Source organism: Heteronotia binoei, chromosome 14 (genome assembly GCF_032191835.1).
Source record: "Heteronotia binoei isolate CCM8104 ecotype False Entrance Well chromosome 14, APGP_CSIRO_Hbin_v1, whole genome shotgun sequence".
Classification (NCBI taxonomy): domain Eukaryota; kingdom Metazoa; phylum Chordata; class Lepidosauria; order Squamata; family Gekkonidae; genus Heteronotia; species Heteronotia binoei.
Genome location: NC_083236.1, coordinates 1,344,601 through 1,356,738, shown reverse-complemented (window position 1 = coordinate 1,356,738; position 12,138 = coordinate 1,344,601). Strand labels below are relative to the sequence as shown.

At 56.3% G+C, this 12,138-nt stretch overlaps 1 protein-coding gene across 1 annotated transcript in view; it reads left to right on the top strand.

Annotated features, from left to right (window-relative positions):
* ANKS6 (ankyrin repeat and sterile alpha motif domain containing 6) overlaps positions 1–12,138 on the top strand; it is a 50,371-nt gene that overhangs the window by 18,888 nt on the left and 19,345 nt on the right. Inside the window, exons 10-11 of the mRNA XM_060254060.1 lie at positions 2,715–2,880; positions 5,754–5,923. Of these exons, the coding sequence (XP_060110043.1) occupies positions 2,715–2,880; positions 5,754–5,923 (336 nt within the window). The remainder of the gene's footprint in view (positions 1–2,714; positions 2,881–5,753; positions 5,924–12,138) is intronic.

Below are 12,138 nucleotides of genomic sequence, written 5' to 3'. Positions count from 1 at the left end.
CCCCAGTGTGGTAAACAGCAATTCCCTGGGCGTTTTAGAGGGGACCACAAAAACAAAGTGCTGATTGCTCTTGAGAAACTCATGCTGGCTTATCACAGACATCCTTTCTAAATCCTCAAAGACTGATTGATGATTTGTTATAAAACTTTTCCAGGTAGAGACTAGGGATGTGCAAAAAAAAAAAAATCGGAAGTACACGGATTCGGAAGTATATGGGGGAGAAAATACGGAATCCTGTATATTTCTCAATTCCGTAGTTGGAATAGCCGCATATACAGTAGATGTGTGGCTATTTCCGAATATACGGCCCCATTATACCCTATGGGCCATTGAAATCAATGGCAAATAGGGTATATTTGAAGCCGCCTGGAGGGGAGGGGGTTTAAGGAAGAGCCCCCAAATTTGCAGGGGACCTGCAGGGGACTCTCCCCTACAAACCCCCCAAGTCCCAAAAAGATTGGGCCAAGGGGTCCCATTCCAGAGGCACCCAAAGAGGATGCCCCTATTCCACCATTATACCCTTTGTGCCATTGAAATCAATGGCAACATAGGGCATAATTAGAGGCTACTGGGGGCAGGGGGTTTGAGGGAGAGCCCCAAAAACTGCAGGGAACCCGCAGGGGACTCTCCCCTACAAAACCCCCAAGTCCCAAAAAGATTGGGCCAAAGGGGCCAAAGGTCTTTGGGCTCCCCAAAAGGCCCATTGCTAACAATGATGGGGAAAGCCCAATTAGCCACTTCCTCCACTATAATTGCTGTGGGGAAAGTGGCTGTGGCCAGAGGGGAGTTTGAGGGAGAGGCCCCAGAACTGCAGGGCAGCTTCAGGGGACTCCCAAGCATGAAACCCCCCTGGCCCAAAAAGACTGCACCCATCTGTGGGCACCCCTAAAGGAACACTGCTCCCAACGGTGAGAAAAAAACAATTAGAGCCACTTCCTCAATGTAATTGTCGTGGGAAAGGTGGCTCTGGGGAGCAGGAGGTTTTGAGGAGAGCCCCCCAAACTGCTGTGCAGCTTCAGGGCACTGTCCCACACAAAACCCACAAGGCCAAAAAAAAAATTGGACCGGGGGTCCAATTCCTGGGGCACCCAAAGCCCAACCTAACTTCACACCAGAGAATCTCTATAGGACCCAAATGCACTACATCCCTCAATCTACTCTATCAACCCTGCAGGCCTGGAACCAATATAAACCCAGTTGCCAACGTCACTGCCACACAAAACACAATCTGCTCAAGGTCTGCTCTGCAGACCTGGCTACAGCAAACCCTGATGCCAGCTCTCCAGCCCTGCCCCAAACAACACGGGAAGAGCTGGCCAAGCACAACAAGCTTGCTGGCTCTGGGTTTTCTCACCCAGGCGCCAGCTTCCCTGCCACAGAACACACAATCTACAGATGTCAGCTCTCCAGCCCTGTCCCAAACAACACGGGGAGAGCTGGCCAAGCACAACAAGCATGCTGGCTCTGGGTCTCTCACCCAGGCGCCAGCTTCCCTGCCACAGAACACACAGTCTACAGATGTCAGCTCTCCAGCCCTGTCCCAAACAACACGGGGAGAGCTGGCCAAGCACAACAAGCATGCTGGCTCTGGGTCTCTCACCCAGGCGCCAGCTTCCCTGCCACAGAACACACAATCTGCAGATGCCAGCTCTCCAGCCCTGCCCCAAACAACACAACTCTCAAACAAGAGAAGTGGTAGACCACCACACCTAGCTCCACATCATTCTGTATCTGACACAAAGCAAGAAGCATTTTGACTTACCTTGAGTGATGGATGGTTGGCTGGTCCAGGCTCTTTTGCGTTACCCAGGGTGCACCACGAGGAGACAAGCCAGAATTGCACCCCAAATGAGGAAGATCACTGGGAGGGCCTCAGATTGTGTGAGAGGAAGGCAACCATTCCTTCTCTCTCAGCTCAGCAACACACCAGCATCACTGTCCCATTAGAGGGACCTCAGCATTGGTATGGCTGCTGGCTGCCTGTCATCATCACTGGCACCTCCCTCTTTCTTCCTCCTTCCCCTGAAAAAAACCCTGGGTTATCCTGGCTGGGCCTGTGGGTGCTGTCGGTTACAGCTGGGGGCTGCAATGGCCCTTTCAGTATTATTAGGCATGTGTGGATGGGGGACTGGGGAAATTTGGATCGCTTTGCAGTTTTTAAACCAGCATTCACTTTTGGTTTGGGGAGGGATGAGGGGTGGGGGAGTATGCACTGCTAATCAATTTGTGAGTGAGTTTTTGGGTTGTCTTTGGACTCTATGTTTACTGGGAGAGCATTTTACAACCACCTTCCAAGCGCGGGCCAAGAGAGGATGCAGGCACAAGTAGGTGCTCACTTCATTCACTCTCAAAGTCTACGTTCGGGGAGCCGAACAGAGGCAAGTTGACCTTCAGGAAGACCAACTGCTCAACTGTCCAGGGTTGCAGGCGATTGCGATGTGGGCAGACAATGTTGCCCATATGCAAAAAGACGCGCTCGCTCTGCACGCTTGCCGGTGGGTATGAGAGGAACACCTTGGCCACGGAGGAGAGGCAGAAATGGATTTATCTGTTATGTGGGGATGATTCCTATTTCTCCGCATTTCTTTTGTTTTGAGCAAAGTCTGCCAAAATGAGTTCATAAGAAAAAGCATGGGAACTGATACCTTCATTTTCTGAATACTGCTGTGTCTAAAACCATTTTGAGCAACAAACATCTTTATTTTTCCCCTCAGGCAGCCTTAAGCAGAGCTACTAGGCCCATTAAACCACCAGCCTTTGCCCGAAGGCCTCCGACTCCCTCCAGCTCCAGCACTTTCAACCCTTCTCCTCATTCTTCCGGAGGATCCGGCAGCACAGCTGGAGTGAACAGGCACGGGGGAGAAATGCATAATAAATCAGGTGCTGGCATTTTGGATTCTGAATATAAAGAATAGAAATATTTGAACTGACTCGATATCCAACCAAAGTCTACCTTGTTTGTATAACTAATGAACTGATTTCTAGACACACACACACACTTAATATTATAATAATTCCATGCTGGCCCATGGAGACCCCAGTTGTCCTTGAAAGGGCAGCTGCTGTGAGAGCCCTCTCAGCCCCTCCCAGCTCCCAGGGTGTCTGTTGTGGGGGGAGAAGATAAAGGAGATTGTAGGCCGCTCTGAGTCTCTGATTCAGAAAGAGGGGCGGGGTATAAATCTGCTGTTTTCTTCTTCCAGGAGGACCATGGGGTGCTGAAGGCAGGAGATGAGCAGAGGTGGTTTCTCCTTGCCTTCCTGGCCACAGCAGCTCTCCGTCTCCCTGGGGGGGGGGGGTCTCTCCTCCAAGTCCCAGCTGTGGCCAGCCTTGCTTAGTGTCCAGCCGTTGAGGAGGCTGGCCTGGGCAGGGCAATGTGGGCCGCTTGCCTGCACTTACATCTCCTTTGTTTTGGGAGAGCCCAGAACCAGACACATCTTGGTGGTCCTGGCTCAGATTGTCAACCTTTTTCCTGGCCTTTTGGAAACACAGAAGGCCGGCACTTTAACATGTATCTGCCTTGCGAAATGTCTGCTTGTAGAACATGTAGAGGAAGTGGTCAGTCACCTGTTTCCTGCAGAACTTTTGCTTGCTTGAACATACAAATCAATGTAGTTCCAGTCAGAGAGGAGCTGGGAATGATGGGAACACACTCCTGAACAGATCTGTTTAGAAGACAATCCCAACAATCCCATTGAATTCAATGGGACTTACTCCCAGGTAGATGTACAAAGTATTGTGGCCTAAGATAGGCTCCAAGTGTAGTTTCTAAGAAGAAAAGTACATCTGATAGAAGCAAACAGAAGATACCGACTAAGGAAGATATCTGAGGGCTGAGGGAAATTAAACATCACAAGGCTGGCTTCTGCAGATAGATCTGCACCTCCTCCCTGAATCCTGTTGCCTGTGCGACCTGCTTATTTGCTGTGAGGTAGTTTGCGATTTCAATATACAGCAGGGAGGAGGAGGAGGAGTGTGGATTATGTGGTCTGGAAGAGGGACGGTGCCAGCTGAAGGTGCTGGGTCTTCTTTCACAGCTACGGAGCTGGAAGAGATGACAGCCCCTCTGGTTGGGATCTGGGAACCTGAAATATTAAACACCAGCAAATGCTCAAAAACCCAGATACTTCCCTGTATCTGTAATTTGGACCATTTAATCTCCAGGGTCTGAAAGCTTACATTTCTAAGATTCTCATCTTCCCTGCTTCAAGTTCCACAGTTGCTCCAACTTTCTCACTGGCCTCTCTGCTAGAAAAGAGAGGGCTGGTGATATGGTTAAATCGGACCAGGCTCAGATCCATACTGTAGTATTCTGAAGCAAGAAGCCTTGCATGTTGCTAGCCTTTCAGAGCCCTTGCACAGAATCAGGCCACAGGGAGAGTTAAAGTATGCTTTTAGTTTAGTTTAGTTCAATTGCTTTATATCCCGCTCTCCCCGCTGAAGCAGGCTCAGCTCCTCAGCTGTTTTCTGAAGGGGGGAAAAGGCTGCTGAACATTCTACAGAAACTAGCCAGATGGGTGCTGTGGAGTGACAGGTGCTTGTTTTAACTATTTAACTATCCAAGCAACTTTGAAGGGCAGCTGTGATGCTTCAGATAATAGGTGGGTAGGCATTAGTGCACAAGATTTGATTCAATCCACACTCAGCCATCTAAACTTTGGATGCAATGCTGGTTCAGTGCATATATTGCCATGCTTGCAGAGTGAAATTGCATGTCAGGCTTGTATCGTCAGAGCCAGAATGAGCCCCTTGGTTCTCAGCAGTTGCTATGAAAACATGCAGGGAGCTGGTCGCCTTCTGTCCAGACTCAGAGCAGCGAGTCTGTGTGCGTCGTGCGAGTCTTCCTCTTGCTGACCCTGGCTTGCCTGGCTGTGCTTGGACGTTTTCCCTCTGTGTGCCCTGATATATACCCCCCTTCAGGCCTGCTTCTTGGCCTTGGTCCCTTCTTGAAAGCAACAGTTTTGTTCCAGTTCAGTCCCCCCTTTGGCCTGGACCCCTTTCCATCCTGCACTGTTGTGTACTTCATGTACCCTCTTTGGCTGCTCTTCCCCAGGGGGACCCAAGGCAGCTTCCTCTTTATCCACACAACAGTCCTGTGAGGCCAGTGAGGCTGAGACGGTGGGTGACATCACACTAGGAATTTGCCACAGCAGTCTTTCGGCTTTCAAAAAGCTGCCCCAGAATCAGACCACACCTAACACAGGCACAGACCACACACGCACTATCTGGAGTGCTGAGATTGTTCCTGTGTGTGTGAGATGCATGCATGGTTGTCTGCCTTTCTGCCGTGTACAAGTTGGTTTGCAAAAGACTGCAGTCTGACATTGGGAAGTGGGAGAAAGGCAATGAGTAAGATACACCTAGAACACAGCTCACCCCAGGGCAGCAAAATAATCAGCCGTAAGTAGAATCCAGCAAGCCTCACTAACCCAGTCTCCTCAGAGCTTGGAAGGTAAGCAGGGTCAGCCACAGCCAAGGAAGAAGATGAGGGCTGCTCTCCTGAGGAAGGCAGGCAATAGAGAGCTACCTCTTCTCATCTGTTGCCTCGAAAGCCACATGGTTCTGGGGTCTCCATGAGTCAGTTGCAAGTTAACAGCACACAAATTATCATAGTAAATAAAGCCAGCAAGCAGAAGAGATGCATTAACCCCCTCCCCCCTAAAATCCATCAAAATTGCCAGTGGAAGCGAGAAATCATTGTATGTTGGAATTGTGTGTCTTATCTTTTATGTATGACTTCCCCCTCCCTTCCGTAGGTGGCAATGCAGACAGTGTTTTGTCTCAGATTGCAGCACAGAGGAAAAAAGCAGCTGGTGTATCGGAACAGCAGCCCGGCCAACCACAACCAGCAGCAGGAGCCACTCCTTCCCCCTCTCTTCCTGATACAGAGAGAACTCCAGTCGTTGGTCATGGAAACATTCTGAAGGTTCTTGACTTTCCTGTTCTTGTTGGCATCATAGTTGCTATCCTGGCAAAGCAAGGGGTGGTTTCTCTAGGATTCCCTCTCTAGGACTCGTTACCACACATTACTGGGTAATTAAGTTTTTTGCTGAACCAGGGCCTGTAGGCATAAAGCTAATATTTCTCTTTAAGAAATCCCCTGAAACACCTCTGGAGAAGATTAACCACATGCCTTGAGTTCCAGCATTCTAATGAGACACAAGGCAGGGAGTTCTGCTGTGGGAGCTCCAAAGCGTTTCTCTCCCGGTAGGCAGCAGCTGCCTTGAGCCCGGCTTTAGCTTGCAGTACTGCGGGGAATATGGCCACAAAATACCGGGGGATATAAATCATTGATGCTTCTAAGCAGAAGATATTTGTTTATTTATTTCATAAAATGTATGCCCCACATTTCTGCCTTCACAGAAAGGGGGCAACCAAGCTGTCTAACACAGCCACAGGGGTGTCGAACACATTTGTTATGAGGGCCGGATCTGACGCAAGTGGGACTTTGTAAGGCCAGGCCCTGTGTGTCATAAAATATAATGCCCGGTAGGGAACATACAAACTTTTTAAAGGACACAAACACAATTAAATATATCATAGCAGCTTTTTCATTGGAGCCTCACGTTAAGAAGGGTTTGTGTTAAAACTGATATTTCTCTCCACAACTGGAGTTCCTGGAGTTTGTTGAACTTTATATTTTAACTGTGGCTGGTCCCAAACCTCCCCCCGCCCTTAAAAAACGTAAATGCTCTGAGCCCATGTAAATGCCCTGAGCCCTGAGCCCCCCTCCCTCTGCTTCCTGCTCTCAGAGGCAGCCCCGCCTCTGCTTCCTGCTCCCAGAGGCAGCCCCTCCCTCTGCTTCCTGCTCATAGAGGCAGCCCCACCCTCTGCTTCCTGCTCCCAGGGGCAGCCCCTCCCTCTGCATCCTGCTCCCAGGGGCAGCCCCTCCCTGTGCTTCCTGCTCCCAGAGGCAGCCCCTGGCTCTGCTTCCTTCTCCCAGAGGCAGCTCCTCCCTCTGGTTCCTGCTCCCAGAAGCAGCTCCATCTCTGCTTCCTGCTCCCAGAAGCAGCCCCTCCCTCTACTTCCTGCTCCCAGAGGCAGCCCCCGGCTCTGCTTCCTTCTCCCAGAGGCAGCTCCTCCCTCTGGTTCCTGCTCCCAGAAGCAGCTCCATCTCTGCTTCCTGCTCCCAGAAGCAGCCCCTCCCTCTACTTCCTGCTCCCAGAGGCAGCCCCCCTTTGCTTCCTGCTCTCAGAAAAAGCTCCCTCTCTGCTTCCTGCCCCCAGAAACAGCCCCTCTCTCTGCTCCCAGAAGCAACCCCTCCCTCTGCTGCCTGCTCCCAGAGGCAGCCCCTCCCTCTGCTTCCTGCTCCCAGGGGCAGCCCCTCCCTCTGCTTCCTGCTCCGAGAGGCAGCCCCCTCTCTTCTTTCTGCTCCCAGAGGCAGACCCCTCTCTGCTTCCTGCTCCCAGAGGCAGCCCCCCTCTGCTTCCTGCTCCTAGAGGCAGCCCCCCTCTGCTTCCTGCTCAGAGACGGCAGCCCCCCTCTGCTTCCTGTTTCCAGAGGCAGGCCCCCTCTGCTTCCTGCTCCCAGGGGCAGCACCTCCCTCTCTTTCCTGCTCCCAGAGGCAGCCCCTCCCTTGGTTTCCTGCTCCCATAGGCAGCCCGCTCTGTTTCCTGCTCCCAGAGGCAGCCCCCCTCTGCTTTCTACTCCCAGAGGCAGCCCCCCTATGCTTCCTGCTCCCAGAGGAAGCCCCCCTCTCCTTCCTGCTCCCAGAGGCACCCCCCCTCTCCTTCCTGCTCCAAGAGGCAGCCCCCCTCTGCTTCCTGCTCCCAGAGGCAGACCCCCTCTGCTTCCTGCTCCCAGAGGCAGCCCCCTTTCTGCTTCCTGCTCCTAGAGCCAGCCCCCTCTCTGCTTCCTGCTTCCAGAAGCAGCCTCCTCTCTGCTTCCTGCTCCCAGAGGAAGCCCCCCTCTCCTTCCTGCTCCCAGAGGCAGCCCCCCTCTGCTTCCTGCTCCCAGAGGCAGCCCCTCCCTCTGCTTCCTGCTCCTAGAGGTAGCTCCTCCCTCTGCTTCCTGTTTCCAGAGGCAGCCCCTCCCTCTCCTTTCTGCTCTCAGGGGTAGCCCCTCCCTCTGCTCCCCGAGGGAGCCCCCCTCTGCTTCCTACACCCAGAGGCAGTCCTCCCTCTGCTTCCTGCTCTCAGAGGCAGCCCCACTCTGCTTCCTGCTCCCAGAGGCAGCCCCTCCCTCTGCTTCCTGCTCCCAGAGGTAGCTCCTCCTCTGCTCCTGTTCCCAGAGGCAGCCCCTCCCTCCTTCCTGCTCTCAGGGGTAGCCCCTCCCTCTGTTTCCTGCTCTCGGAGGCAGCCCCCTCTGCTTCCTACACCCAGAGGCAGTCCTCCCTCTGCTTCCTGCTCTCAGAGGCAGCCCCACTCTGCTTTCTGCTCCCAGAGGCAGCCCCACTATGCTTCCTGTTCCAAGAGGCAGCCCCCCTCTGCTTCCTGCGTCCAGAGGCAGCCCCTCCCTTTCCTTCATGCTCCCAGTGGCAGCCCCTCCCTCTGTTTCCTGCTCCCAGAGGCAGCCCCTCCCTCTCCTTCATGCTCCCAGAGGCAGCCCCTCCCTCTCCTTCATGCTCCCAGTGGCAGCCCCTCCCTCTGTTTCCTGCTCCCAGAGGCAGCCCCCCTCTGCTTCCTGATCCCAGAATAAGTCCTCCCTCTGCTTCCTGCTCCCGGAGGGAGCCCCCCTCTGCTTCTTTCTCCCGGAGGCAGACCCCCTCTGCTTCCTACTCATAGAGGCAGCAGCCCTCTGCTTCCTGCTCCTAGAGGCAGCCCCCTCTCTGCTTCCTACTCCCAGAGGAAGCCCCCTTTCTGCTTCCTGCTCCCAGAGGTAGCCCCCCTCTGCTTCCTGCTCCCAGAGGCAGCCCCCCTATGCTTCCTGCTCCCAGAGGCACCCCCCCTCTCCTTCCTGCTCCCAGAGGCAGCCCCCCTCTGCTTCCTGCTCCCAGAGGCAGACCCCCTCTGCTTCCTGCTCCCAGAGGCAGCCCCCTTTCTGCTTCCTGCTCCTAGAGGCAGCCCCCTCTCTGCTTCCTGCTTCCAGAGGCAGCCTCCTCTCTGCTTCCTGCTCCCAGAGGAAGCCCCCCTCTCCTTCCTGCTCCCAGAGGCAGCCCCCCTCTGCTTCCTGCTCCCAGAGGCAGCCCCTCCCTCTGCTTCCTGCTCCTAGAGGTAGCTCCTCCCTCTGCTTCCTGTTTCCAGAGGCAGCCCCTCCCTCTCCTTCCTGCTCTCAGAGGCAGCCCCCTCTGCTTCCTACACCCAGAGGCAGTCCTCCCTCTGCTTCCTGCTCTCAGAGGCAGCCCCACTCTGCTTCCTGCACCCAGAGGCAGCCCCTCCCTCTGCTTCCTGCTCCCAGAGGTAGCTCCTCCTCTGCTCCTGTTCCCAGAGGCAGCCCCTCCCTCCTTCCTGCTCTCAGGGGTAGCCCCTCCCTCTGTTTCCTGCTCTCGGAGGCAGCCCCCTCTGCTTCCTACACCCAGAGGCAGTCCTCCCTCTGCTTCCTGCTCTCAGAGGCAGCCCCACTCTGCTTTCTGCTCCCAGAGGCAGCCCCACTATGCTTCCTGTTCCCAGAGGCAGCCCCCCTCTGCTTCCTGCGTCCAGAGGCAGCCCCTCCCTCTCCTTCATGCTCCCAGTGGCAGCCCCTCCCTCTGCTTCCTGCTCCCAGAGGCTGCCCCCCTTTGCTTCCTGCTCCTAGAGGCAGCCCCCCTCTGCTTCCTGCTCCTAGAGGCAGCCGCCCTCTGCTTCCTGCTCCCAGAGGCAGCCCCTCCCTCTCCTTTATGCTCCCAGTGGCAGCCCCATCCCTCTCCTTCCTGCTCCCAGAGGCAGCCCCTCGCCCCGTTTCCTGCTCCCAGAGACAGCCCCCCTCTACTTCCTGATCCCAGAAAAAGTCCTCCCTTTGCTTCCTGCTCCCCGAGGGAGCCCCCCTCTGCTTCCTGCTCCCGGAGGCAGCCCCCCTCTGCTTTTTGTTCCCAGAGGCAGCCCTCCTCTGCTTCCTGCTCCCAGAAGCAGCCCCTCTTTGCTTCCTGCTCCCAGAGGCAGTTCTCCATCTGCATCCTGCTCCCAGAGGCAGCCCCCTCTCTGCTTCCTGCTCCCAGAAGCAGCCCCTCCCTCTGCTTTCTGCTCCCAGGGGCAGCCCCCCTTTGCTTCCTGCTCCCAGAGGCACTCCTCCCTCTGCTTCCTGCTTTCAGAAGCAGCCCCTCCCTCTCCTTCCTGCTCCCAGGGGCAGCCCCTCTATTTCCTGCTCCCAGAGGCAGCCCATCTCTCTGCTTCCTGCTCCCAGAGGCAGCCCCTCCCTTTGCTTCCTGCTCCCAGAGGTAGCTCCTCCCTCTGCTTCCTGCTCCCAGAGGCAGGCCCCTCTCTGCTCCCTGCTCCCAGAGGCAGGCCCCTCTCTGCTCCCTGCTCCCAGAGGCAGCCCCTCTGCTTCCTGCTCCTAGAGGCAGCCCCCCCTCTGCTTCCTGCTCTCAGAGGCAGCCCCTCCCTCTCCTTCATGCTCCCAGTGGCAGCCCCTGCCTCTGTTTCCTGCTCCCAGAGGAAGCCCCCCTCTGCTTCCTGCTTCCTGCTCCCAGAGGCAGCCCCTACCTCTCCTTCCTGCTCCCAGGGGCAGCATCTCCCTCCTTTTCCTGCTCCCTGTGGCAGCTCCTCGCCCTGTTTCCTGCTCCCAGAGGCAGCCCCCCTCTGCTTCCTGATCCCAGAAAAAGTCCTCCCTCTGCTTCCTGATCCCTGAGGGAGCCCCCCTCTGCTTCCTGCCCTGGAGGCAGCCCCCCCCTCTGCTTTTTGCTCCCAGAGGCACCCCTCATCTGCTTGCTGCTCCCAGAAGCAGCCCCTCCGTCTGCTTTCTGCTCCCAGAGGCAGTTCTCCCTCTGCTCCCAGAGGAAGCCCCCCTCTCCTTCCTGCTCCCAGAGGCAGCTCCCCTCTGCTTCCTGCTCCCAGAGGCAGCCCCTCCCTCTGCTTCCTGCTCCAGAGGTAGCTCCTCCCTCTGCTTCCTGTTCCCAGAGGCAGCCGCTCCCTCTCCTTCCTGCTCTCAGGGGTAGCCCCTCCCTCTGTTTCCTGCTCTCAGAGGCAGCCCCCTCTGCTTCCTACACCCAGAGGCAGTCCTCCCTCTGCTTCCTACACCCAGAGGCAGTCCTCCCTCTGCTTCCTGCTCTCAGAGGCAGCCCCACTCTGCTTCCTGTTCCCAGAGGCAGCCCCCCTCTGCTTCCTGCTCTCAGGGGTAGCCCCTCCCTCTGTTTCCTGCTCTCAGAGGCAGCCCCCTCTGCTTCCTACACCCAGAGGCAGTCCTCCCTCTGCTTCCTGCTCTCAGAGGCAGCCCCACTCTGCTTCCTGCTCCCAGAGGCAGCCCCTCCCTCTGCTTCCTTCTCCCAGAGGTAGTTCCTCTCTCTGCTTCCTGCTCCCAGAGGTAGCTCCTCCCTCTGCTTCCTGTTCCCGGAGGCAGCCCCTCCCTCTCCTTCCTGCTCTCAAGGGTAGCCCCTCCCTCTGTTTCCTGCTCTCAGAGGCAGCCCCCTCTGCTTCCTACACCCAGAGGCAGTCCTCCCTCTGCTTCCTGCTCTCAGAGGCAGCCCCACTCTGCTTTCTGCTTCCAGAGGCAGCCCCACTCTGCTTCCTGTTCCCAGAGGCAGCCCCCCTCTGCTTCCTGCTTCCAGAGGCAGCCCCTCCCTCTCCTTCATGCTCCCAGTGGCAGCCCCTCCCTCTGTTTCCTGCTCCCAGAGGCAGCCCCCCTCTGCTTCCTGCTCCCAGAGGCAGCCCCTCCCTCTCCTTCATGCTCCCAGTGGCAGCCCCTACCTCTGCTTCCTGATCCTAGAGGCAGCCCCCCTCTGCTTCCTGCTCCCAGAAGCAGCCCCCTCTGCTTCCTGCTCCCAGAGGCAGCCCCTCCCTCTCCTTCATGCTCCCAGTGGCAGCCCCTACCTCTGCTTCCTGATCCTAGAGGCAGCCCCCCTCTGCTTCCTGCTCCCAGAAGCAGCCCCCTCTGCTTCCTGCTCCCAGAGGCAGCCCCTCCCTCTCCTTCATGCTCCCAGTGGCAGCCCCTCCCTCTGCTTCCTGCTCCCAGAGGCAGCCCCTCCCTCTCCTTCCTGCTCCCAGGGGCAGCCCCTCCCTCTGCTTCCTGCTCCCAGGAGCAGCCCTTCCCTCTGCTTCCTGATCCCAGAGGCAGTCCTCCATCTGCTTCCTG